This window comes from Cricetulus griseus, chromosome 5 (assembly GCF_003668045.3).
Source record: "Cricetulus griseus strain 17A/GY chromosome 5, alternate assembly CriGri-PICRH-1.0, whole genome shotgun sequence".
NCBI lineage: Eukaryota > Metazoa > Chordata > Mammalia > Rodentia > Cricetidae > Cricetulus > Cricetulus griseus.
In genome coordinates this window covers 87,595,384-87,623,048 of record NC_048598.1, presented here as the reverse complement: position 1 = coordinate 87,623,048, position 27,665 = coordinate 87,595,384, and the positions used below count along the sequence as shown (strand labels likewise).

Sequence of the window (27,665 nt, the reverse complement as noted above, 5' to 3'; positions counted from 1 at the left end):
AAGGAACAGTGTGCTTACTCCTCATGTAAAGTGATGTTTGCGTCAAGTTTCTAAGTTTGGGGTGCTTGGCTTGTATGGTGCAATGTATTGAGAGTCATAACCTGGATAGCAAGCAACCTCTCTGGTAATCCTGTGATGGATGTGATAGACTACCCCCAAAGCTTTGTGTGCCTAATGCCTGTTATCACAAATGCATACTTAGTATTTCCTTTGGATTTTCTTTGGCAAAAAAGGTTGTCTTGGAGATTCAGGTTAGAGGGAGAAATTTGGCTTCTCTGTGGAACAAAATGTAACTATGTTGCAAAGTTTGTAACCTCGTGAAGGCTAAGTCACTTCTTTTCCAAGCCCCATTTTAGAAATGAAACACACCCTTTTAAATATAGTAGTCTACAAACCCTGGGGAAAGGTGGGGAGGGAGGGCAATGAGTGATCTCTGCTGTAGACTGTGTAAAGAGTTTAATGCAAGTGTGTATTCTACTGTACATGGGAAATTAGGAAGATGGAAACAGCACCTGTCTACCCTAGTGGAAACTTATGGGAGGTGAGCTTGGCATGTTGAAAAATATTTTACTTTCATGCTTGAATGATAGTCTCACTAGATACGTGGACACTCAAATTGAAAATAATTTTTCCTTAGAGATTTTCCTGCACACATTCTATTATCTATCGTCAGTCATATCCATGGTGATTTGATTTGCATTTCCCTCGAAGAGTAATCTGTACTTGGAGTGTCTGGTTTGTTGTTGCTTATGGTGGTTTGAATGAGAAGAGCCCCCAAAGGCTCAAATATTTGGATATCAGGTCCACAGTTGGTAGAACTGTTTGGAAATGATTAGGATAGATATCTTTGTTGGAGGCGGTGTGTCCCAGGGGAAGGAGGACTGGTCTTTGAGGTTTCAAAAGCCCATGCCATTCCCAGTTAGCTGGCTTGTGCTCGCACCCTCCCACCATATGCTTTTGGATAGAGATGGAAGCTCTCAGCTACTGCCCCAGTGCCATGCCTGCTGCCATGCTCCCTGCCATAATGGTCGTTGACTCACCTTTAACTGTAAATGGGTCCCAGTAAACTTTTTCTTTGAGTTGCCTTGGTCATGGTGTCTCTCTGCAGCAGAAAAAAACAACTAAGACTAAAGCTGGTACCAGGGTATGGGCTATTGCTGTGATAGCCCTGACCATGCTATTTTGGGCATTAATTTGGAAGACTTTGGGACTTTGGATTAGGAAAGCAGTTGAGTGCTGTAAGTAGGAGCTTGGAAGACAATAGCAGTGAGAGCAGTGTGGACTATGGAAGCCTGGCTCAGGAGACTTTAGAAGGAACAATGTTAGCAATTAGACTAGAGACCATTCTTAATGTTTTGGCAAAGAATGTGGCTGCTTTTTGCCCTTGTTGTAAGAATCTGCCTGAGGCTAAATTGAAGAGTTTTGGGCTAATTTTTTTGGTAAAGATTTCAAGATATCCTAAAATTGACTGTCATTTAGTAATTAGTGATGATTCCTATTCAATTTTGCAATGAAATGAGCAAGTGAGGCAAAAAGAAATGCAAAATGTACAGTTTGGGAGGGGGGAATCATCAGGAAATTAATGTTGGAGACAAGGCTTGTGCTGACCGAAATTTTTAAAGGGAGGTGGGAGAGGGGATGGGGCCAAATGACAAGAAAAGGGAGTGATGATCTTGGAGTGAGACCCCACCCAGCTAATCCTGCAGTTTATGAAAAGAGCTAAGGAATTGTCTGTACCTAGAGAGCATCAACGAAGGAAACCATGTGCAAATGTAGTTCAAGGAAAGGGCCAGGTTCCATCCCAGTGAGGCAGCTGAATTTGACTGGATAGGCTATGTGGTTCTGGTGTTGGAGTCACGTAAGATGCAAGAGTAAAGAAATTGTGGATTCTTCCTCCACTGTTCGGGAAAGCCTTTGAGACCACATGTGTAGCAGGGGAGTCTTGCTTGGAGTCCTAGAGGGGCCATTGTGTGAGGCTGTGAAAGTGAAGCCTGATCATGTTAGAGTTCCCAAGATACTGTGAGACACCTGCCAAGGAGAGCTGAATGCAGGGAATGCAACCAGCCCAGGAGAGAACAGTGGGTTGCAGTCAGCAAAATTGGAAGGTCAGAGCCCTCTAAGCCCTTTGACATGAGACATGGAGTTTGCCCTGCTGAGTTTTATTCTTGCTTTGGTCAGTAGTTCCTCACTGTACCCCTACTGCTCCTTTTTAGAATGGTAAGGTATAGTTTGTGCCATTGTATGTTGGAAATGTGTGATCTACTTTTTGGTGTTACAGGAATTTACAGCCTTGAGTTTCAGAAATGACTGGACTTGTAAACTGGGTTGAGACTAAAAGTCTTTGAGGACATTTGAAGTTGGACTAAATAAGTTTTGTGTTATGATATGGCCATAAGTCTATGGGGGCCAGGGAGCAGAGTGAGATGGTTTGAGTTAGAATGGCCCCCAATTGGTGGAACTGTTTCGGAAGGATTAGAAGGCATGGCCTTAGAGGAGGTAGGTGTGTCATGGGGCTTTGAGGTTTCAAACGTTCATGTCATTTCCAGTTAGTGTTCTCTCTACATCATGCTTGTGGGTCAAGATGTGAACTCTCAGTTACTGCTCCAGTGGTGTGGCTGTCTGCCTGCTGCCATGCTCCCTTCCATACTGGTCATGGACTCACACTCTGAAACTATAAACTCTTTTTCCTATGAGCTAGCTGTCTTGGTCATGGTGTGTCTTCACAGCAATATGACAGTGACTAAGACATCACTGCTGCTGTTTGCACCTTCCTGCTATCGTGTCTTTTTTCCGTTCAGTGGGTGCACACTTCTCCAGGGACTCTCAGAGTCTGACAGTGTCTTGACTGGGAAACCATCTTTTGCTGTATTTATGGGCAACTCTACTAAGAGGGATACTGAACATGCTTTGTGGAATATCTCCTTTTTACAAGTACATGTTTAACTATTGGTTTATAGTCGTGGTATTGTTATCCTTAGGGAGCCCTTCAGCTTCTTTTCTAATAGTTTTATTTTGGTAATACTATTTCTAATTTTTGAAAATATACTCTTGAGTTCTAATAGCCCTTTTATGATCTTATATTTTTTTAGCTATAATATTATATTTAGCTTCCCTTCATCTGTCATCTTGATGCCTCTTAGAGTGAAGATATTTCCCACCTTTTTGAAGTCTGATGTTCGTTTTGCAGTTTAAAAATCCAGTCATGGTGAATAGATGTAGTGCTAAAATGACTCCTGTTGTACCATACATCGGTGCATCTCTCATCCCCCTGCAGAGAAACTTCTTGGAGTAGATGGCAATCAGCCCAGATCTCAGCTGGTCATCGTACAGAGAATAAGGACCTGTGAAAGGCTCAACACTCAAGAGGGTGTGTATCACAACTGGACTCCTATGTAGGCACCAGTCTTTGGCCTGTTAATTCTGACCCTCCTTGGAAGGCAACCACCGTGTAGCCTGACTTTGAATAAATGCCCAGGTCTTACCCAGTATGGCACTGACACATCCCAAGCCAGAGCTCTGGAGAGGATCTATGGGATTTAGAAAGTCCCCTCCTCAGTCGTATTCCCACTGTAATGTGCAAGCCTGCAGCTTCCTTCTTCAGGCGAACATCTATCCCATACTGCTGACATTTTCTGGTGGCAGGCATACCATAGAGGAGTCTGCAAGGAAAAGTAAAACCCCAGTACTATTCTTTGTCATTCTCCTGCATGTTTTCTTAAACTTTACTGGAGGAAAGGTCTAGAGCTTCCTTCTTTATATTTAGACCTTGTTCAGATGGAAAGGGTTTATAAATGAGGTTTCTCGGTGGGTGAAGATTTTGTCTGATGCTTTTGTAATAGTCATCATTAAAAGCAGGCATGGCCCAGGCATGGTTTAAGTGAGTGGCTTTTCCATGTTGTCCATGCATTGGTTTCTTTCATGCATTTCTAACTTGGGTTTTGTGTCTTAACTACTACCAACTCCTCCTCTGGTTTCTCTTTACCCTCCAAAGGTATTGCTTCTGTAATTTCACATTATAGAGAGAAACCTGTCTCCACGTGACCCCTAACCTATGCAGTAAATCCTCTGAAATTAAATTGATTCTTTCTGATCTGCCCATGTGACTCTCCTCAAGACTCCATTATTAGACTCTGACAGCCTTTTAAATTTGTAAGTGCCACAAATATGTCACCAGAGACTAATGGGTAAAAAGAGAATTCCTTCCTGGAGAGGGTATGGGTAGAATATTTCAAGTGGCAGATCTGCATCAATAATGTTAATGTTTATGGGGTGTTGAAAACCATGGAAGTCTTAAGCCAGAATCATGTTCAGCTGAGTCCCAGAAATTTTGACCACAGAAGCCAAGACACATTCCATTTATTCCAACAAATGTTTGTCAAGTCCTTTGCAGCTGTTTGAAAGACAATTGTCATTCTTTAGAGCCTTAAACGTTGGTATTTTTTTCTACGATATCAGTTAAAAGCTGCAGAAGCACTGTCTATCATGCCCACGGTGACTTTTCAATTGCCCCGAGTTCCTAAAATGAAGAGACAATTTGCTCTGTGCTTTTGCTTTTATTTTTCTTTTGTCCTCTGGCAATATTTTTTTAAACATATATTACACATACATTTGTGTGTGTTTGTGTGTGTATGCCTGTGTCCACACACATGTGGAAGTCAGAGCACAGTTTGCAGGAGTTGGCTTTCCCTTTATGTGTGGGTCCAGGGATCAAACTCTGGTCATGGGGATTTGTGGCCTACACCTCTGACTGACTGCTAAGCCATCTTCCCAGCCACTCTGGCAATACTTTTGAGAAAATTTGCATCATTCTTTCTGATTGATTTCTGGCCTTGTTTTATGTCAGAAGTTTGTGTTTCCCATGCAGTGAGCAGCCACAGAGCAAGGGCCTCCCTTGTTTTTACTGATACCAAGCAAGCATTGCTTCCGGTTTCAGGGAGAAGATATCAGTGTTAGGTAGCTGAGAAGTACACTCAGAGTAAATATAATGCCAAGTATTTTTGACAAAGAGGATAAAGAACTTTTAAAAACTGTCATATTTTTGTCTTTGTGTTGGTATAACCTTTGATGTTTTTTCTTGAAAACTGCTAGCAAAAAAGGAACTAATTAAAAACTAAGCCATCATAAAGTTTCTCTGAGAAATTAAAAGTTCTTAGGAAGAAGCAAAAGGAAAGGAGACAACAAAGAAAAACATGATTTAAAAACTTAGCACAAGTTAATGCCATTGCAAGCCATATAGTTGTCTGTGGATGCTAGCAAGCTTATCTGTTTCAAGGCTGCAAGGGGAGGGCAGCTGCCTCAGTAGTGTAATAGCAAGGTGATTTCCTGGGGGAAACGTCACAATGTAGGAAAAAAAAAAAACATTGTTATACAAGTTGATAAAATGACAGGTTTCTTAAACCTACTACAACAAAGCCACTTAAGCCATGACAGTGAAGGGTATAAAAGAAAAGTTAATTCTTAGAACATACTTAGGGGGTGAGACAGGATTGTTCTCTCCATTGTACAGCTGATGGCACTGTGTTAAGAGTATTTCACGAGCCGGGCGTTGGCGGCGCACTCCTTTAATCCCAGTACTCGGGAGGCAGAGGCAGGCAGATCTCTGAGTTCGAGGCCAGCCTGGTCTCCAGAGCAAGTGCCAGGATAGGCTCCAAAGCTACACAGAGAAACCCTGTCTTGAACCCCACCCCCCCCAAAAAAAAGAGTATTTCACTTACTATTTTTTACTACGTTTCATTTTAATTTATGTAATATCTGGGTGGCAGGAACTGTTCATCCACTAAGACAAGCCGCTCAAAAGCTCTGGAGGTCAGCTTGGGCAGCTTAGCGAGGCTCTGCCACAGGATGGATGGCAAGGGAGGAAAGGGTTGGGGAACAGCTCCCTGCAGGAGTGCCGGTACTCTGCCTTCCAGCTTGAGTTCAGATGTTGACTGTACCTTCCTTTCATAGAATTACGGATTGTAAGGCGGTAGCATCGAAAGAGACTTCGAAGGACTTGTTAAGTACATCATTTTACCTAAAGTAGTTAAAATCTCGAAAACTAAGTAACTGTCCATCTGCTACTGGTTAGTGTTCTCTTACCTTCCGCCCTTTGTGTCTGCCATACAGCCACAGCTTAGAGATGTTTTATTTCATGGACTAGTAACATCTAGAAGTCTATAGTGGCCTCCAGCATCTAGGAAACTTGCCCTTGATCCCCGACTCCTGCTATTCACATCCTGATCTCATCTCTTGCTTCACTGTACCCATCTCTCTACCCAGTGCTTCACAAGGGAAGCGGCAGTGTGTCTCTGACACCCAGTTATCCGGGGTAACCTCTACTTTAGTTAACATCGTTTTCATCCTTCCTTGTGGCTCACTCACTGGGAAGGAAGCTCCCAAGTCATGTGCAGCCACATGCAGTGACCGTGTGGTGAGTACTGGTGCCTCTGATAGTGACAGCAGCTCCGGGGGAACTCGGCTCTTCTTGCCAACAATAACATATGTGAACCAACTTGCAAGGAATCATTAGCCTGACTGTACTCCAGCCTGTCCCTTGATGGTAAGCTCGTAGGAGACCCTCCAGAGAGGCTCTGTTGAGCTGTTGTAAATGGAGAAGATAAGTGTTTGCTGTGGGTGGCCGGGCACTAGGGTGGTTTGTTACACAGCAGTAGATAACTAAGGCAGTGGGTTGTGGAGATCTAAAGTTTTCCCTTGTTTGAGATGAGAAAATGAAAAAGGACTGTCTTAGCATCAAAATAGCAGGGATGTCGTAATTACATAGTAAATGACAGTCATTTAAAGGGAAATTATCTTGTTGAAAAACTTGTCACACTGTTCTTTTTTCTGTTTTGCTATTGAGCACTGACAAGTTTATCATGAGATAGCATTTACTTCATGCTGGGTTTCAGTTGATGACTTTCAACTTTGCCCTTGTTTTATAGTTATTTTCTAGATAAAGGGAAAAACTGTTGTCGTTTGAATTGTGGCTCTAGAAGAACTAAACCAAGTAGTGTAGTGTTATTTCTTCTCGTGGCAGAAGCTCTGGTTCCACATGAAGACACTTAATTGTGATGTGCAGCTCCTCTTCATTGTGACTTGGGTACTATGGTACAATCCCTAGCAAGATTTTCTATCCCTAAAATCTGAGATCTAACCAAGACCCTTGGACATTACAAATTTCTGTTTTTCCCATTTTTTTATTTGGATTTTTTATTGTTTTATTTTTGAAACGGAGTTTCACTTTGTGGCCCTGACTGTCCTGGAACTTGATTTGTAAACCATGATGGCCTTGAACTCACAGAGATCCACCTGTTTGTACCTTCTGAGTTCTGAGGTTAAATGTGTATGCCACCACATCCCTTCCATTTTTTTTTTTAGATGCAATTGTTTAAAAATCAAATTTAGAAATCTCATCAAGACATATATAATTACCCAGAATGAAAAAGACCAACAAACAAATGCTAGTTGATGAGACATTTTTCTTCCTAACTCTGCTATGTGCATCTGTACATGTTCACCTCTGTATACACTGTTCTTCTGTGAAGGAACCAACCAGTAATGGAACTGTCCTAAAGTACTCATTTCCTTGAAGGAAGAAATACATCTGTCATTCATAGTTCAGTTGCTTAGGTGGCTAATCATAATTATTTTCAGTATGTCAGATAAAATGCTACAATTGATCCTTCTTAGTGACGAAGGATAGAAAAATTAGAGGGAAGGGAGACAGGAGAAAGTAAATTATAGTTTTGTGATAGATCAGACTAGTACCCTGTCAAAGCAAGTTGCCATGTAGTTTCTTTAGAAATCACTTATCTTTCTTTTTCTCCTAAAATTGCACATAGCTACCACTTATGTAAGATTTGTAATACAGAATTTTAAAGGTTTATCTATCATAACCTTTAGTCATAGCAAGTCTTATGAATGGAAAATATTATATGAGTGGAAAATATTATAACAAAAAAGGTATTTTGATGATTATTTTTAAAACTGGCCCTTAAAAAATACAGGTAAAGTCAGTGGGTTTTCTTTGTAACTCAAGCAAACAAGCTGGGGTATCCGAGTCCTTAATAGGGACATGTTTAAACTCTTGGGCTCCACAGATGGAGCCTCTGTGTTCAGCTCCATTGCCAGCATGAGTAGAGACTATGTATCTAACCTACCTGTGCCTCAGTTTCTTCTCCTACAACATGGAGAGGTAATGTTTCTTATACCACAGCTTGGTGGGGATGGGCTCAGACAGTATCCTGAAATGTACAAATCTACTGGCAACCAGCATTAATGTTTTCTAGATTGTTACTTAAGTTGGCTCTTCTCTGAAGGCTTGGGCAAATGAACTTTGACAGCCTTGTGTGGGTTCCCTGTAGCACTTTGCCTACAGCTTCTCATGCCTACAGAGTACCTGCTGTTACAGATTAAGGACCTGGTCCATTAGATGCCACTGGATGAATGTGAATTCTGGGGACTGTGCTTTATAAAACAGCAGAACATCACCTCCTTTCTTTCACAGATGGGTTTCTCAGAATTGTACATAGCAACTGTAGTATACTCACGTTTTCAGTGACTTTCTTGTTTACAGAGTGTACATTTCCTCTTTTGTCCCTCGATGCTTCAGGACCCTTGTCCTGCTAGTCTGTGCCTCCTTTAAGACTTTCATGGTTAGTGTGCTTCTCCCATTTGGAGAGCAAGTGGTCCATCCTTTAAATTTCTGAGCCCCTAACCTAAATATAGCTACCTATAGTTCATAAGTTAGAAACTTAATGGACATCCCAGACTAATGCCTAAAAAAGACCTCAGCCCCCACCCCTCCCCACCCAGTTGAACAATTCACCCAATTAGTGAAGCTCAAACCTCATTAAAGCTCCTCTGCATTTAAGGCGTGAGACCAGCCTGGGCTCTTCCTAGAGGCCACCCACAACTCCTTGCCACCTGGTGATTGCTGATTCCATCCACATTAGATAATTGTCCTTACCCCACAATGTAACCTTATTTCAGGATCTCAGGAATGACAGACACATGCTACTCAGAAGCAAACCACAGCCTTCCCCCACCCCCTAATCAAAAGGACTGGATTACACGTGGTGAGTGTCACTGAAAGTTGCCTTAGGAGTTCAGTTTTCTTAGGTGGTCTCTGACTGCTTGGGGTTTGTTGGTTTGTCTTCCTTTTGCAGTGCTTGTAACATCTGTATTACTTTCCTGAATTTTAGAGTGTCTCTACCCCTCCCCTACAAGTCATCACTCTGTGGGACAAACAAATGGGTATGGTTTTGCCTAATCCTGTCATGACCCATAGAGATACCGCTGGGAAAGGGTTAATTGTCATACATGGAACTGTCAAAGACTGGTGTCTTTCAAAAAGAATGAAAAGAGGAAAAGACAGCATGGTCTCCTTACACAGCCCTCCCTAGGCTGGGGCATGAACTGCAGACTCTAATGCTCTGGCCTCCAGGGAGCTGAGATAACAGACATACTGTGCCCAGCAAAGGAATGGATCTAAATGCAACACTTCGATGCCAGAAACCAGACTGTCTTCACACCTGCCGGTTGTCTGTGTCAGGGTCTGTGGATATTTGACCTTTCTAGTGGTGACACTGAGTTGGTTTTATTTGGTGCTGGTTATAATGTCACTGACCGTGGTAAGGGGTATCTGTGAATGAGTTCTGAAAGCTGACTTGAGAGCTGCCCATATTCTCCCAGTTTCTTTTGTCTCTTGATTTGTGTCAAATTAGTAGAGTTCAAGATGATAAATGCTAAGTGAGTTCAAAGGCAGGAGGTGCTGGGCTTCCTTGGCCTCCAGGAGGAAGAGCAGGGTAAAGCACCAGAGGCTGATCTGACGGGTGGAAAGTAGCAGTAACTCTTCAATCTGGAACCTCACTGGCCGGCCGGCCGGCCGGCCAGCATTCCTCTGAAAACTTGTTGAGTGTGGAATGCAAGGGCAACTTCACTCTGACTCTGCTGTTGATTGTGCCTGCTACAAAGACTTTTCTTTCTAATGTTCATTTGGGGCATAATACTGTTACCATCCTCTCAAGCTGTTCCAGGGACCAGTCTTACTTGAGAACAACTCTTTTTCTTTGGATCAGTTCTCAACTCCTGCTAGAGGAATCCAAAGGCAAGAATGGCAAGAAATTTGCCCCCAGGTACTCCTTTCTTCTCCATGTAGCAGGCAGCAAGGCATTAGGAAGGGGAGATACAGAGAGTAGTCTAGGTGGCTTGTAAACTCACTAAACCCCCCTCAGCTCATCTGGTGCTCAATGGAGTCCAAATGAAGATGATGGGATTCAGCAGTCAATATATAGCAGATACACCATAAGTAAAATGAAGGTATTCACTTTGCATAGGTGTGTGCATGTCATGTTCCTTACACAGATGAAAACAGGAAAAGAAAAGGCAAAGTGATCCTAGCAATGCAGAAAGCTGGGCTAGCTGCAGTGCAGAAAGCTGGGCTAGCTGCAGAAGTACTGGAGACCACATGACATCCCTGGGCTCCATGCTGCTGTGTCAGCTTGGAGAAAGGGAACCTTGCCTTCTGAATTTATGCTGCAACTCTGGAAATGTGCTGTCATGGATTCAATGCTGGCAACAGCAGCCTTTGGTTTCACTGGGGGAAAGCAAGCCTTCTCTAGTAATAATAGGCAGAAGCCAGCTGATAGACAGCAATGTCTGTGGCCACTTGTGTGTATGGGGCATGCATCTGAGGAGAGAGCATGTGTCTTTAGAACTTTAAGGTATCAACAGGGAACCTTATTTCCATATTCAGAAACAACAAAAATCTTGCATTGGTTCTTTCCTCTTGAGTCACTGTCACTTCAGGGAAACAGTTAGACACTGGGCAGACATAGTGTCCATGCCCACAAAGGTTCTCCCTTCAGGGAGACAGTTATACATAGTCTCCAGTACTTCTGCAGCTAGCCCAGCTTTCTGACATAGTGTCAGTGCCCATGAAAGTTCTCCTACCATCTCCCATAGTCTCAATCAGATTTTCTACATGGTTTTATTTTTAGTTTATTACAAGGAAAATTCTCTGTTGTGGCTAAATCTTTTCATTCTATTTTTTCCTGAAGTCTGCTTTTATGACTAAGCCATAAATCGCTAAAAATAAAGATTTACAGTGGAAATGTCGACTCCTTTGTGTTGTGTCAGGTCAGAATCTGTCACTAATTGGTTTGCATTTGTTCATGCTTATGTCATGAGCCAAGATTATGTTTTAGCTGGGTGGCCACACATGGGGTATGTAGGTGTGGTCCAGTTGAGATCTGTTAATGTTTTCCTTGTTCCGATCAAACGGGTCATGCAAAGCCTTAGTTTGGAGAAGACTGTGGGCAAGGCAGGCATTTAGGATTTTCGGGCCTTTCCTGAGCCAGTATCACCATTGTCTTTTCTCCACTATATCATCCTGTATCCACTAGGGGACATAAGAGCACCTGCTGCAGGACAGAGTGAAAGAAAGCCTGAGCTGGTTAAAATGTAAACGCTGAACACTTGGGGTAACATAAGAAGACTCCGTTCTTATTTTCATGTTCATAGAGAAGCTGTGAACCCTGTTTAGATCTCTGTTACCATTGGGGAGCTTAGAAGGTGAGATCAGCACCGTAAAGGGATGGGAGCAAACTCACAGCTAACTAGGCAGCTTGTGCCACCTAACTGTGCTCCTTTGCTTTGAGTTCTTGGGTCTGGAAGGCTATGAGCAGAACATTAAAAATAATATCTTTACGTAGAAGAAAATTGTCTTTCAAAGTCAGGGGTGTGAGGGATCTGAAGTCATGTACTGTTAGTCCAGTGGACAAACTGCAGAGTAGTCTCTGTTTTACACCCAGTCACATCTTGTAAAGCTATAAAACCTGAGCTAAAGAGAACAGAGCTGAGTATCAGTGTTCCCTTCTAAACTGATGACTTAGATGATCGGCTGTCTGAGCTCACAGTTTAGAGACTTCGGTTGGAGTTTGGCTTATTTATAGTTCTGTGTATGCTGTGCACATGAGTGTGGAGGTCAGAGGTCAGCATTGGGTGTTTTCTTCCATTGCTTTCTACCTTATTTATTGGGACAGAATCTCTCACTGAACCAGAGCTCACCAGTTTGGCTAGGCTAGCTGTCCAGTGAAGCTCAGGGATCCGCCTGCTCTGCCTCCATAGTGCTGGCATCGCAAGAGGGCGGCACTACACCCAGCTTTTTCTGTGGGTGCTGGGGATCTGAACTCAGGTCCTCATGCTTACACAGCAGGCAGTCACTGACTGAGCCATCTCTACAGCTGTGCTAAAGTTATAGTCCATGTATTTACAATACAAAGATTTTAAGTGATAAAAGACAAATTTGTCATTTATTCAGCATTTAATTCACTAGACTGTAGCAGGAGCATTCATATTGCTGAATTAACATCCACGGTTCTTTGCTTTGCTTTCTGTTTTCTGGCTACTCATTGCTCCTCTGTTCCTCCTTTCTGGCTTATTTTGAACAGAAAAGTCAGAGTTGTTGGTTTTCAACTTTCAATTGGATTTTCATCCGTACTTTCTTTAGTGGTTATGGCAGGGATTATAATATGTATTCTAAGCTTTGCACTAGTCTGCAGTGGTTAGCATTACCTCACCTTACCCCTCCTGTGTTTTCATGGTCATGGGCATCTATGTGTCACGTATGTGACATTTATCTCCAAATACCATGTTGTCATTTTTGCTTTAAGTGTTCCTTTATCTTTAAGGTAAAACAAGAACACACACAAACTCATCATTTTATATGTGTGCACCCATTTCCCATCTGTTGTCAATTTTCTTTCCTCCTAAGAATTCCCTCTAGCGTTTTTTTGTACTGCAGGTCTGCTGGCAGCAAGTTCTCATTTATCTGAAACCACTTTCATTTCCCCTTTATCTTTGAGAGATAAATTTGAAGTTGACAGGGTTTTGTTTTTGTGTCTTCTTTCCTTATTCTGCACTTTGAAGATGTCTTACCAATGTCTGTTTTATTTCTAATAATTCAGCCATGCTACAATGCACCATTTCTCTCTCACTACCTACGCCATCTTCCCTTTCCTTTGTTCTTCAGGAGCTTGGCTACAACATTCCTAGGTATAGATTTCTCATCTTTCTTGAGGTTCAGCTTGCTGCCTGAATTTACATACATTTTTTCAAAAGAATTGGGGAAAATTCTGCTCTCTATTGCTCATACTTTTATTCTGCACACTCTCTGTTCTGGGGTTTCCAGGACACACATTTATCCATTTTAATTTTTGTCCTGCAGGTCATCGAGGCTCTCCTGTCCCTGCCACATCTCTTCCTTGTAATCCCACTTTTCCAATAGGGTAATATCTGCTGATCTTTGTGTTCACCAATGCATTTCTCCTCCAATCCACTATTAAACTTAGTAACTTTGTTTCCCTTCATTTTATTTTACTTCAGACAGTTTTGCAATTGTGTGGTAATTATAGCCACTAATAATCCTCTTCCATTTTCCATCTGTTTGTTTGCTTTTTTTTGTGTTGTTGTTGCTTTGTTTGTAATCATATCACCCTCTTAGTAGCTTCAAGCTTCTTTAAAGTCCTTCTTTGCCCTCTCTGCCATCTGGGTTGTCGGTCCTAGGTTGTTGTCTGTTGAATGACTAATGATCTCTGTTATAGATCACATTAACTCACTTCTTAGTATACCCACCTATTTTATTTTATATGGTGGACAATGCAGATTTTGTTTTCCTCCGAGTATTGAATTTGTTCTGTCAATCAAGCAACTTGGCAGCCAACCAGACTGAAGCTGATAGGAATTTTTAAAGGTTTTAGGTTTACAACAAAACTAAGCAGAAACTAGAAAGCTCTCATGTGTTTTCCCCTGAATAGAAGTGCAGATTCTCAAACTATTTGCCTCCTGCACCAGAGTAGTGTTGTTAGAACTGATAAACCCATTTTTGCATTATCACCAAAGTCCATAGTTGAGAATATTTAGTCTATAGATTTTGACATAGGTTTAATGGCATATATCTAGTATTCTAAAATTTTGCAGAATAGTTTTACCATCCTAAGGAGTTGTCTGTGCCATGCCAGTTCATTCCACCTTCCGCCAGCCGTAAGCACCTTTTCCATTGTTTATGTAAGGCAGCCTTTCTTGGAACATGAATTGGAGTCATATGGTGGGGTAACCTTTTGAGATTTCACTCCTTGTACTAAGCAGTCAGTGTACATTGGCGGCTTGTCCATGTCTTCTCACGATTTGCTAGCTCATTTCTTTTTATTACTGGATTAATATGTTACCATCTTGGTGCATCCAAATTTTGGAAATTATGATGAACCTGAAAGTTGCTGTGTTGATGTAAGTTTGTTCATTTGGGTGAGGACCACAGAATAGAATACTAAATGTTCAGACCTTGGTAACGCTTTAATATGGTTTCCCCAAGTGATACAATGTAAAGCATTTTGCATATGCTTACTTACCATCTATGTATCTTTTGTCCATTTTCAATAATTATTATTGAATCTTAAGAGATTGTTGTTCTTTTGATAGATAGAACTTTTTCAAATATTTTCTCACAGTTTGTGGCTTGTCTTCTCGCTCTCTTTTTTTGGGGGGGTGGGGGGAACGACAGTGTCCTTTTCAGGACAGAAGATTTTAAAGTTAATGGCATCAGCTTTGTCAGTTTATTTCCATTGTGAGCTGGGTCACTTGGATTTATTTCCTGTGATTGTTGAAGAGTTTAATAGTTCCAGATTTCACATTTAGGCCCATGATGCACTTTGAATTGGTTTTGCGCCTAGATTCATCTTTAATATTTTTCTGTGTTTGGATGCTGTAGCAACAGCTTGTTGAAAAGATGATCTTTGTTCACTGTGTTGCCTTTGTTCCTTTGTCAGAGAGCAGTTCATTGCATTTATATGGGACTATTCCTGGGCTTTCTATGCCTTTAATCTGTTTGTTTGCCCCCCCCCCCGCCCCCAGTACCTCATTGGTTTTGATTACTAAAGTTTTATAGCAAGTTGGGTCTTGTCAGTCCTCTAGTCCTTTTTTCCTTCAGTATTCTGTCAGCCATTCTAAGTCTTATTACCTTATCTGTATAAATCTGAGGACCACCTTGGTATCCCTAAAGTAATGTGATACAGTTTTGACTAATATTGGTTTGAATTTTATAGATCAAAACAAGAATAGCTGACATCTCAGCAGTATTGAGTTCTCTATCCATGAACATGGAATAACTTTCACTTATTGAAATCTTCAGTATATTTTTGCCAAATTCTTGTGACTTTCTTCGTACAGACAGAGATGGACGGTGTTGGGTAGGAAAACTATTTGTGAAGATGGTTAGGCTTGAACCTAACTTCTTTATTTCTGGACTGCTAAAGTAAATGATGATGTCTTTTTAATTTCAAGTGTCATTCATTCATTGATTATAGAAATGTGACTGGAGTTTATATTAATATACTACCTGTATCCTGCAGCTTTCCTGTGACTTCAATAAGGTCAATTTAATTTTTTCCTTTTGAAATGCACACCTCCTTTTCTCTTGTCTTACTATGTTAGCTGGGCCTCAGAGGTTTATTGTTGAGAAGGGGCATCCTGGATTTGTTCTTACATTAGTAAGAAACCTAGTTTCTTAACATTAAATATGTTATTAGGTATAGGCTTTTCCTGTTTAGTGTCCTCATCTCAGATACTAGTACTGTGTTGCCTGTTACCTAGTATCAAGTGTCAAATATTAACGTGTATATATGCCAAGATTCCATGAAGCCAGACAGAAAAGTTGCTGGAGATGTGTGAACTGAGTGGAGATTTCCAAAAGTTCACATTGTGTCCTGGAAACAGGAGTCTGGCCATGCAGAGTAAAGGAATCTCACTGAACATCTGTGGATACTCATTTAATGCCCTGAAAGGTTAGGCTTTTTAAATTAATCAATTTGTCTTGTGCAGAACAAATAAGTTGTAGTCCCCAGGATTTTTCTGTCAAATTGGCTTGAATAATTGATCCCCACTAAATAGTAAAAGCTCATGCAAGCTGCGTGCTTACCACACGTCAGTGGTTGCCAGCATCTCTTCCCATGCTTCACCAGGAGGATTTGCAGGGACTTCCTTCTGTGTTGTGTTTTCCTCTCCTAGCCACTGGCCATATTTCAGTCTGTTTCCAGATCCTGAAAATCCCTCTGGTGCTGAAAGACCAGTGCCCTTTGCCCTCTTAATCCCGGGGCCCCATAAGTGCAGTGAGATGTTCACCCAGCAGTCTACTCATGCAAAGCCAGAACTGCTCTGTGGAGTTGAGTGCGTGTGTTTTAAGGAATGTGCTTAGAAGGAACTCTTGTCCATGTTGTTCTGCAAAATCACTTGTCTTGTTGCATGTAGCAATTCTCTGTGATCAGAGAAAGCTGGAACGCAGTGGCTCCAGGACCTCTGTCCTGTCTTTCACAGGACCTCATAAAGACTTCTGTGTTCTATTCTGTTATCTCAAATGGTTCCCATTCTCCTGCCACTCCTTTCCTTCATGGGTCACTCACATACTCCCCCAGATGACTCTGAAACTGCCACGTGTCAATCAAAGCAAAGCAGATGCAAGATGAGGAAATCAGGGGAAAAACTTGCTTTGCTTAAAATGTGGTAGACTTCCTTGTTTAGTGTTATTGTTGTTTCATTATCTTGTTTTGCATGTTAGTTTCCAACTGTACTTTATATTTGTGTCATCTTTAAGGGCCAGAAAGGGACCTGAGCGATGATAAAATAAAGACCGTAAAAGAATACTGTGACAGAGAACCACAAGGGAGTAAAATTGAAATTGAAGTTTAGTGTGGAATATGTAAAGTAAAATTATGTGGCTTTAGAGGCTGAGTCTCCAGTATTGCATCTGGAAGGGCTTTAAAAAAAGTAATTGTGAGATAGTTTTGATGCTTTCAGGGGAGAATAAAACAGGCAGTCTGATGAGCAATTCTTCAAAAGTTTGTGGTGAAGTAATAATAAAAAATGTCTGACCTCAAAAAAGCTGACTAGCATAAATGACCATTTATAATCCTCTTTTAAAATCTCATAAATTTTATGTAAAAAATATAATGGCCCAAAAAGTATGTCCTTGAATGTGAAGAAGTCTGTTTATACAATTCACATAACTTGCCAAAAAAAATTCAGAGTTGGGTAACTTCTCTCTGAAAATAGAATGGCCCATTTTTCCTGGCACAAGTCCCTGGGGATTATTAGCAGTCAGTCCTAGGGGCCTCACGTCTTGGACCAGTGAGTGTAGGTAGTGCCGTGTGTCACATCCCGGCTTTCAGCAAGTCTCAGCAGAGCTCCAAGAGACACTGCACACACATCACTCTGCAGCACTGTCAGCACCTATAGCTCTGCGAGCACAGAGCCTGGGAGAGAAGCAGCTGCAGACACCTCTGCTTCAGCCAGTGCAGGGGCACAGAGTGGAAGAGGATGTTAACCCCTTACTGAGCAGAGAGGCAGAGGACATGACGCAAAGCCCATGGCCAGTCATGCTTGTGCAGATTCTTACCGAAAGACATGCTGGGGGTGATGTTTTAGCTCAGGGTTGCCGTGAACATTTTTGAGTATGGTATTTTGGTTGAAATAGCTGGTCTACTCTGGCTTTCATTTGGTTGGTTGATTGATTTTTTTAATCTCATAATACATCACCATGTAGCTCTATCATGTATTTGTCTGAGTCCCCTGTAGGTAGACTCTTAGATTGCAAGTATGAATGCACATGTGCACATACAAACAACACACCCGCCCTTAATTTGTATTGCTGTTTCCTTAGAATATAGTCTTATTATGAACATACTATGTGAATGAAATCATAGAAGCATCTTGTCCATTGTGAGAATTCAATGAAATGATGTCACAGAGCCTTAAGTAAGACCTGACTGCCATACATGCTTCTTGTTTTCATTGTCTCTGTCTTTTTCGCTAGACTTTGAGCCACTAGATAAGGCATTTGGTTAGAAAAATGTTAGTGACTCAGCTCAAAGTAGCTTGAACAATAAGGAAGTCTATTATTCTCTACTAAGCAGTAAGGAAATATCATTGCCAAAAACCCAGAGGAGTGAGCCCAGAGCTGGTTCACTCTGGAACTCCTGTCTTTCTGTGTATGCCATCCTCAGTGAGTTGACTTCTTTCAAGGTCATTCTATCACATGGTGAAAAGCTACTAATGGTCTGTATTGCGGCATCTCATTCTAAGCCCCTAGCAGATTTACCCTCATGTTTCATTTAGCATCATTAAATACATGGGATAGGACTAGCACGGCTGGCTTGGACTATTGCTTTTCATTCCTTTGGACCCATCATAGGCAATGTATTTTGTACTGTGGTCATGTTATCTGTGTGTTTGAGACTGTGTATCTGTCACTCTGTACAATGAACTCTGATTTTTAAAACATGTCCTGAAAACAGTATAATGACCTCTACCATCTGCTGTGGTTTGTGTATGAAGTACACGGCAAAAGGCACAGGTGGTGAAGGCTTCATCCTCTGTCTGGAAAGGTGCTGAAAGCTAGGACATAAAACCTAACTACAAGAACGATGCTGTGGGGCAGGGAACACAGGGCTGTTATCGCTGTTGTATGTTGTCCTGGGTCCCTTTCTGTCTCTCTTTGCTTCCTGATTGCTATGATATAAACTGCTTTGCTCTGTAATGTCCTCCCCTCCACACTGGAAACCGTGAGCTGAAACAAATCCTCCTCTAAGCTGTTTCTGTCAGGTATCCAACAGCACGGTGATGTAAAAGCGACTAACACACTGTCATTATAAGACTGAGCACTGTAATGTATGTTTAGTAGTCAAACACACAAATGCTAGAAAAGATTTAATGTGGGTGGGCTGTTGGTGAGCTTTTTCCAGTCCCACGTGAGGCTAGTGCTGTAGAACTAACAAGACACACTCAAGCTTTGTTCATTCGCTTATTATGTTCACACTCATTGTACCTGGTGAAGTAATATTAATAAATAGTTGATCTGCACAAGAGTCATTAATGTGTCCAATACTCAATAGAAACTTATAGAAATGCATGAATAGTAGGACTCAGAGATCATTAGAAGCCATCTTGGAAGCTACCTAAGCAAAGTATGTAAAGATGAGGCAACTAAATTTAGTTTATGATCCAAGTTGAATTCTGGATTAGTAAGACAGTTGTCTACAGAATGATAAGGATACTTCAGAAAACTTGAATACAGGCTGTGCATTAGATAATTTTGTTGTGTCGGCAAAATTCCTGCTTTAATAGTTGTGTTATGAATGCATGTGGCAGTGTTCTTGCTATTTGGAAAATGCACTGGGGTGTCTGTTTGATGGAATACTATAAAGAAGCTCTTCTTGCTTGTGTGAGCTTTTCAGGAGAGACAAACGTTTATTCACCCAGATAGGGCACCTGTGACAGACCAAAGCAATGATTCTACCCAAGATGAGTGTGGTGAATCAGTGAGTTTCTTTAGTTAGGCCCACTTATAGGAGCTTGCCTGATGCCTGGACAGTGCGTCCCTGACAGCTCTTACTTACCTAAATATGGGACCCCCCACTAAACTCCCACATTCCCTCCAAAGGCCACTGGGAACCCAGAGAACTCTTACATCAGCGGGGAGGGAAAGTGCAAGAAGCACTCCAGCTTCAGTGCCCTGATGGTAGTGGCATTCTGCTCTGAAGCTAGCATTCTACAATACTACTACAGAAGTTTAAAATGTCATAGATTGTTTGCAATTTTAAAATGTATATATCTGGTTCTTGAGTTCATCCTTACTGAGTGCATTATATGTATGCCATGGTGTATAGTAGGTTTTTTTTTTTTAAGTCAAAAATACCTTATTTTTTTAAATTCCTAGTCACTACCACAATTGCAAGGCGATATACCTTTATGTATTGAAAAGAAAACGACAGAGCTACAACAGATAAAGACCTCTGAAATGTGTATCTAATGACACTACATTTCATTAACCAATAGCTGCATCTTTTGAAAACTGGCTCCCACCACCTTGCACAACAAGGATTCCCAGTTAAACTGCTGTCATTATACTCTAGCGTTGTGTGTACCCATTTTCATAAAGAGTGGCATTTTCCTGTGGTGTCTTTGTCTGGCTTTGGTGTTAAGTTGTAATGGCCTTGTAGGATGAGGTAGGAAGCTGTCCCTCATCTATTGTAGGAGATTTTGAGAAGTATTGACAATAATTATTCATGGAAATGTTTAGTCACATTCACCAATGAAGCACCTGGACACGAGGCCTTTTTATCGGAGGAATTAGAGTTTAAATCCCCTGATAGGTCTTCTCAGATGTTCTCTTTCTTTAAGGGTCAGTTCCTAGGGATTTTAATTCTTTTATTCCTTTGTAGTTTAATTTATAATGTCTGACAATGCACTTTTTACATTGTGTAAATGTCTGATTAGGTTTTATGTAAAGTAATATTTAAATGGCACAAAATTACCCCCCCATAAAACTGCCTTGCTTTATGTATTTAATATAAAATATAAAATTTAATATAAACTTTTGGTGATAATGCTTCAAGCACTCTGGTCCACACCTTTTCCAATATTTGGTATTTGCCACCACCAGTTTTATTTCAAAATTTCTGGTTGGAATACGCTAAAGTGTTTTTTAAAATTTTGTTGTTTTGAAGCTGGCATCTACAAGAATATCGTCACCTAAGATATACCTTCAGTTTATCAGGCTTTTTTCCCCCTGTTTCCCTTTGTGTGTGGTATATGAACATGTATGCATGGTTTAGAATGTATGGAAACAGATCCCTTAATTTCAGCTCAGTTACATCTGTTAACAGTGTGCTTAAGAGGAATAAAGGGATTTCCCATGGTGCGTGTTAGTCAACTACCAATAAATATTTTCAGAAATGAAAGTCTATGAATGGCAAGGCCTTTGTTTTGATTGCTACGTAGTCTTTGTCTTTTCAGCATGATGTATCCCAGACTTTACTCAAGGCAACCCTGGACAGCGTTGTGGAAGAATGTGTCAGCTTTGTGGGAGTGGACATCAACATCTGTTCTGAGGTTTTATTACGGTGAGACAAGAGTTTAAGAGAAGGGGGGGTATGTATAAAGTTGTCAAGCATAGGTAATGTATGGGTTTATATGTTCCTGTAGAATACCCAGAGAGGAAGGTATCATTTAAGGAAAGAATTGCCAGAGTTCACATTATTATTTTCAGTAGTGCACATCTGAAATGGTTCATAGTAACAACTGATTGTATCAGTGCTGTTGATAGAACTTAAATAAGGTTAGCATGGAAAAGTGCCATTGTCCCCAGCTGCAGAGTAGATGCCTTTCACTAGGCTAGATTCTTGCATGCACCTGTCAAAGCTGAAGGTAACCAAAAGGTGAGGGCTTCTGAAAGTCCAAGGTGTATCACAAGTCACCTGTCAACACTGTTGGTTTTCCTAGCAGTTGTTGAAGAGTTCCTCTTTCTTTCCTTTTCCTTATTTTGGTTCACACCCTTGCTCTGGATGTACAGGTCTGCTGGTGCTCCATGAAGTTCCTGGATCTAGACACTTCTCACCAAAACTGTGATAGTGGAAAATACCCTTTACATTCTAAGATACCACCTTCCTACCAAAGCCATGAGAGTTGTAATTCCATGCTTGGAACTGCACAGTGTAATTAGGGTTCTCCATAATAATAATCTTTTAATGAAAACCAAGCAAACTCCTTATTGATACAGTTTTCATGCCTTTATGCCAACCATGCCATTCACAGGGAAGTCCTCCCTGTAGTTCAGTTTTGTAGATCAGTGGACCCAGTAGACTGGAAGAGTCTAATAAAGACTGCTACATGAAGCCCTTCTCTAAGCTGAGCAGAAATGGATACACTTTCCCTGCGTCAGGAGATGCAGAGATTGTGTGCCATGTGGAGGAGCAGACGCTCTCTTTGTTGCTGCCTCTGTTCTGATATCATGAGAGTAGCAACTGGCTTGTCACTGCTTTGCACTGTGTCTCCTGTCCTTCGTTTGGTTAATGTAGTCATGTGGCAGTGTGCAATTGCAGTTGATGTTGACTTTGCGGGTGACTTATGCCATTATCTTTTTAGGTGAGATCTTTCTTTTCTTCTACTTTTATTTCTATTATTTTACCTTTTTATTTTTTAGGCATATTGCAGGACTTAATGCCAACAGAGCTAAAAATATTATTGAGTGGCGAGAGAAAAACGGGCCTTTTGTCAACCGAGAACAGCTGAAGAAAGTAAAAGGGCTCGGTCCAAAATCCTTCCAGCAGTGTGCTGGCTTCATCAGAATCAACCAGGACTACGTCCGTACATTCTGCAGGTGATTGGAAAGCTCACACTCTGGTGGTATTGCCAGCCTCTTCTGTTGCTCTTGTTACCCCGCCTGCTGACAGCTGAGTTCTAGATGACCATTGCCCATTCACTCACCCCATAGGGGTTGAGTATGTTCTGTGCTAGGCTGGGAATACAATCAATGAGGCAGAAAATCACCTGTTCTCATGCTGTCATATTTTAATGCTTGGAAAGGACAATAAGCCAACCAGTAAAGCAAGTAGTTACAGATGGTAAATAAGTGCTGTAAAAATTAAGGAATTTGGCATTGTCCTCGGAGCCAAGCAGCTGCTTTAGGTACATTATGTTTTAGAAAGTTATTTAAGGTAAGTTTTGAGTGGAATGAAGGAGCCAGCTGTACAGGGATCAGAGCAAGTGTTAAGTGTGAGGAGACTTGTGACAGGGCCAGGTTTGTTGTGTTCAGAAACAAGGCTGAACTGCATGACAGCAATGCGGCAGAGGAAGAAAAGGCTCAATCGCATGAGGCAGTGTGGCAGGGGAAGGAGTAGTTCACACTTGATCTCTCCACCGTGCACTGCTGACTTCACATTGACCACCAGTCACCAGTTGTGTGGGCTGAATTGAATCCTTCCCTTTTAGTCCAAGTTGCCCAAAAGCAAAGAAATTGGTTAAACTCAATGGTGTTTTATAGACATGAAGGAATGGACCTTTATGCATCTGCTCCTTTGGGAATTCCTGGTTTATTAAGGCATAAGTTTTTCTCTTCACAACATTGTAGTAAAGGCCATGTAGAAAGTTTCATTCTGGAATAGGTTAAACTAACGTTAGCACCATAAGATGGTAGAATACATTGCAAAGCCCAGTCACCAGTGCGATAGTGAAACGGTTGGATTTTGACAAGTGAAACAGAGTAAAATCTCAAATCCACTATAGCCTAATTGGAATTTAGCTTATGATAAGGTGACATTTCATATACTGGTAGAAGATGGATCTATAAAATCACGGAAAAATGTAACCCAGGAAAAATGTAAAAATGCATGCAGTAGCTCATAGAGTTCTCTGTAAAGAGGGGAACTGTAAACAGATAGCAAAAGGTGTGGGGGACTCGAGCAGAACAGGAGGATGGTGGGACTTCTTCACAAGCAGATGACAAAGCCCAGAAACTGGGGCTGGCAAGGCAGCTCAGTCGGTAAAGTACTGCAGACACAGCGGAAAGATCAGAGTTCCAATCCCCGCACCACATTAGAGCCAGGTGCTGCGGAGCATTTACACACTCCAGGAAGATGCACTGCCACGATTGGGTTAGTAAAAAGCCAAATGGCCAAAGGTAGGCAGGAGGTATGGGTGGGAGCTCCGCAGAGAGAGAACCCAGGGAAGAAGAAAGGCGTAGTTACAAGCTAGATGCTGAGGAAGTAGGATGCTCAGGACAGAGTAAAGATAACCGAGCCTTTAAAGGAATGTGTACATTAAAAGATGGGGGTCAATTTAAGTTATCAGAACTAGTTAGGAACAAGCCTAAGCTAAGGCTGAGCTTTCATAATTATTAATGTCTCCATGTCATGTTTTGTGAGCTTGCCGCCCAGAAAGAAAAGACCACACCCAGGGAGGCTGAGCTCACCTGTAGTGCCATGCTGGGGTTGGGGAGAGGGACACTGAGGCATGCTGCAGGCCGGCAGCCTAGCCGAACCAGTGAGTTTCAGGTTCAGTGAGACACCTGTCTCAGAAAAAAGTTAGTGAGTGTAGTAGAGGAAGATGCCTGCTTGATAGCCAGCCCTAGCACGTGCACACACCGATAAGCATTTCTTTAACGCTACTTTTTGATTCTGTACTTACCACTGTTTCTGTAGTACATATTATTGTATAGGTTTTGCTTATTTTATTGCTGTATTTAGGTTTTGCTGAAGTTTTACATGTCTGGAGATGTTTTTGGTTTGTGCTATTAAATGCTGGTTTAACTCTGTGTTCAGGGCATTTTCTTCACACCTTCAAGGTTATTCGTCTATGTTCTGATGTCTCCTGTTTGCAGTGTGAAGTCTGATGCTAGTTTGATTTGGCTTGCCTTATCTTAAATACTATGTTTGATTTTACTCTTGGAAGCCATTTCATTGTCTTTTCTCAAATATATAGATACTCTGAAGTGTCCTGTTGATGTGTCAGAAGAGACTCTATCTTTGTGGTCCCGTTCTGCATTTAGTAGGTTCTATTGGGAACTTGATTGTCCTCAGCTCCGAGAAGCCATCTTTGCCATCTTACTATGATGATGATGATGATGATGATGATGATGATTTTATTTATTTCATTTCCCCTAGAATGCCAGTTGCAGGGACTGAATCATAACAGAAAATTGTATTGATAGTATTTTAAGCCAAGTGTAGCAGTTTCTGTGAAGTGAATGGTTGCTGTGTGTGTGGTTTGCATGGCAGAGGACTAAGTGCATGTTTAATTCATGTTTCTTTGCTTTTCTACCCCACTTCCTGTTTTTCTCATGATTCTTCCTGACTGCAGTAGTCAGCCTGTTGACTCTTCAGGCCAGAGCCAGGGAGCTGCCTTGCTCACCAGTGAGAAGCTGGGCAAAAAGAAGAGCAAAGCAGATGTTGCTCTCACTCCGAACCCCTTGGACCAGACTTGCATCCATCCGGAATCCTACGACATAGCAGTCAGGTGAGCCAGAGGCCAGCTCCAGAATTCTGCATGTGCACAGTGAGTTCCGTACAGTGTGGCCTTTGGGTGGGTATAGTGCTTAACATGACAACAGTTTTCAGAAGTTCCTCATTGCTGAGCTGGCCACACATTATTTTATTGCTCTTCCTGGAGCTGTGTCAAACCAATAAGCCGTGGTTCTAGGGAGAAGTGTGTGGACTGGTAATTGCATGGCATTCTCTGTCTGTTTTAGAAATTGGCATGACTCCATTGACTAGTACCTGGTGTAACTTGTGCTCTTTGAAAGACAAAGACTTTTTTCAAATTATAAATAGCCACAAATAAATTTCCCACAAAATTCCCATCTGTTAGATGATTAGAGTCTAATATACTTTTCGTAGGGACATGTTAACAGAGAACAATGCTGAGATTATTTTCAATACAAGAGAAGCTTGATATAAAGTGTTCAAAGAAAATGACTTTAAAATGTTTTGTTATATTCATTTGTTTGTGTGTACATGTGGGGAGTGGGGTTGGAGAATAACTGGCAAGAGGAATCAGCTCTCTCCATTTCTACCATGAGAACAGAACAGTCTTGAGACCAGAACAGTCACCAGGCTTGACAGCAAGACTCACTCACTGACCCATTGTATTGACCCAAAAACAACTTTCCATTGCATATTTAGTTATCTCTAAAACTCTCAGTTCAAAACCCATGACTTGATACATAACCAAAAATTCCTAAGGTTCTGACTGAGAAATACAGTCCTAATAGGGGATTTAGGACCAGTTTGTTTTAACTTTGATTCTAAAATATGGGATTTATAGATCACTTTGAAATCACTTGTATTTGCTCACAGTGGTAAATGTCTTTGGTTTGCTTCCTTCAACAATGTGTGCTGTTCTAAAGGTTCAGGAATAACTGAGAAAAGCAGACGTGAAGCTTATTCACCAACACCACAGCAGTCTGTCCTCCCCTCTGTTTGATTATGAGACTCATTGACACATGCAGAGAATTCCTCTCCACCTGCATCTAGATATCAACACACCTGCACCTGCTTTCCGTAATTCATCCATATCTGTTTATCTATTTATCCATGAACTTAATTAGGTGCTGAAATAAGAACATTGCAGACTTCAGTGTACTTTTCACCCTTCTCCATGCTTAATGTACTAATTCTTATGAAGGAAAACATTTAACTGGGGAGGCTTACAGTTCAGAGGTTTAGTCTGTTGTGATGGTGGACATGGTTGCATGCAGGCAGACATAGTGCTAGAGAAGGGGCTGAGAATTCCACATCTTTAGCCAAAGTCAGCAGGAAGTGAACTGAGTGTCACAGTTAGTGTAGCTTGAGCAAAGGAGGCCTCAAAGCCCGCCACCACAGTGACACACTTCCTCCAACAAGGCTATGCCTACTCTAACAACTCCACACCTTGTAACTGTAACACTCCCAATGAGCTTATGGGGCCTGTTCCGTTCAGACTACCACATTCTACTCCCTGGTCTCCATAAGCCTGTACAGTATCATGATGCAGTATGCATTTAGTCCAACTTCAAAGGCCCCATAGTCTATCACTGTTTAAAAGTCCAAAGTTCAAAGTCTTTTCTGAGATCCATACAATATTTTAACTGTAATCCCCTATAAAATAAAAATCAAAAACCAGATCATATACTTCCAACATATAATTCTGACATCTTCATAGGAACCTAATTAACATGGTGTATTGTACAAACCAGTCTTTTTCAACATGATTTCTGTGTTTCATCTATTTGTAATATGGTTTATAAAATTTTTTCAATTTGCTTCCATTGTAAGCATATATCCCTTTTATTTAAAATCTAGATTTTTTTTAATTGGGTAGGTGACTGTAATTTAGCAATAATAGTTCTTAGCAATGGTTCCTTGTGATGGATCCCTAGAAATAGTATTGCTTTTCCAAAGGTTCAAGAGCTTCTGTGGCTCTTCATGTGATTCAGTAATGGACTAGCTTGTGATGCTCTAAGCAGGATTCAAGCCAGCACTCCTCATTTCCCCTGGGAGGCAGGTGTCTCTGCCAACTCCCAGGGGGACCAGTGCCCACCTGTGGAGTATCAGTGCCCAACTGGTAACTTTGCTTCTCTCTGTGCTTCCTTTGGGGGCAACCTGTTTGCCCAAAAGCAAGCCAGTTGTAGACTTTTTCATAGGAAGTTTCTTTTACATTCTGTTCCCCTCCTGCCATTAGAAATTTGGAGATGAAATGGGTAATTACCTAATTACCTTCAGTGCGTTGTCCAGGCCTAAGCTATAGTAGTTATCGCTGACTTTCACACACTTTATCTAGATGACACTCAGCACAGACATTTCCTATTTGCAGGTTGTGTCCTACGAGTTTTAACCATTGAACCATCTCTCAGCCTCCCAAATATACTCTCCTTGTCATATTTGTGTGATTCTTTCTTTGTCTGTTGGGTTCTTGGTATACCGAACTCTATCATTGTGTGAGCTTAAAACTTATCCGTTGTTTTTGTCTTTTGTATTTGCTTGGAAATGGGAATGTTTAATGTAGGTGGATCAGTTTTTCTCTTCCTTTTATATAAGGTGGCCCTTCTTTTAATATTCTCATCTCAGGGAAGCTTGGTGTTTCCTTAATTTTTAATATTCCTTATGGTTCCAATATTTACTCTGTGGTTTTTGTTGGTGTGGTTTTATTCACCCCTAAGAATGTGGTAGGGCCTGGAGAACATAAAGATGAGTAGAGGTATTATACCTTTAAAGGAACACACTAAAACAAGACAGAATTTAAATTCTAGGGCAAGGAAAAATCATTTCCACACAGAATTGTCTTGTAGGTTCATGCAGATGGGGGACAAAAAGTGGAACACGGTG

The 27,665-nt window shown here is 41.3% G+C and overlaps 1 protein-coding gene across 4 annotated transcripts in view; it reads left to right on the top strand.

Moving 5' to 3' along the window:
- The window catches only part of Srbd1 (S1 RNA binding domain 1), a 166,950-nt gene that overhangs the window by 123,262 nt on the left and 16,023 nt on the right, over window positions 1-27,665 (top strand). For 3 of the 4 annotated variants that reach the window (XM_027417968.2, XM_035445155.1, XM_035445154.1), the window contains 3 exons: window positions 20,809-20,930; window positions 22,010-22,186; window positions 24,664-24,819. In XM_027417968.2, the coding sequence (XP_027273769.1) occupies window positions 20,809-20,930; window positions 22,010-22,186; window positions 24,664-24,819 (455 nt within the window). The remainder of the gene's footprint in view (window positions 1-20,808; window positions 20,931-22,009; window positions 22,187-24,663; window positions 24,820-27,665) is intronic. The other variant, XM_027417969.2, reaches the window with a different exon arrangement.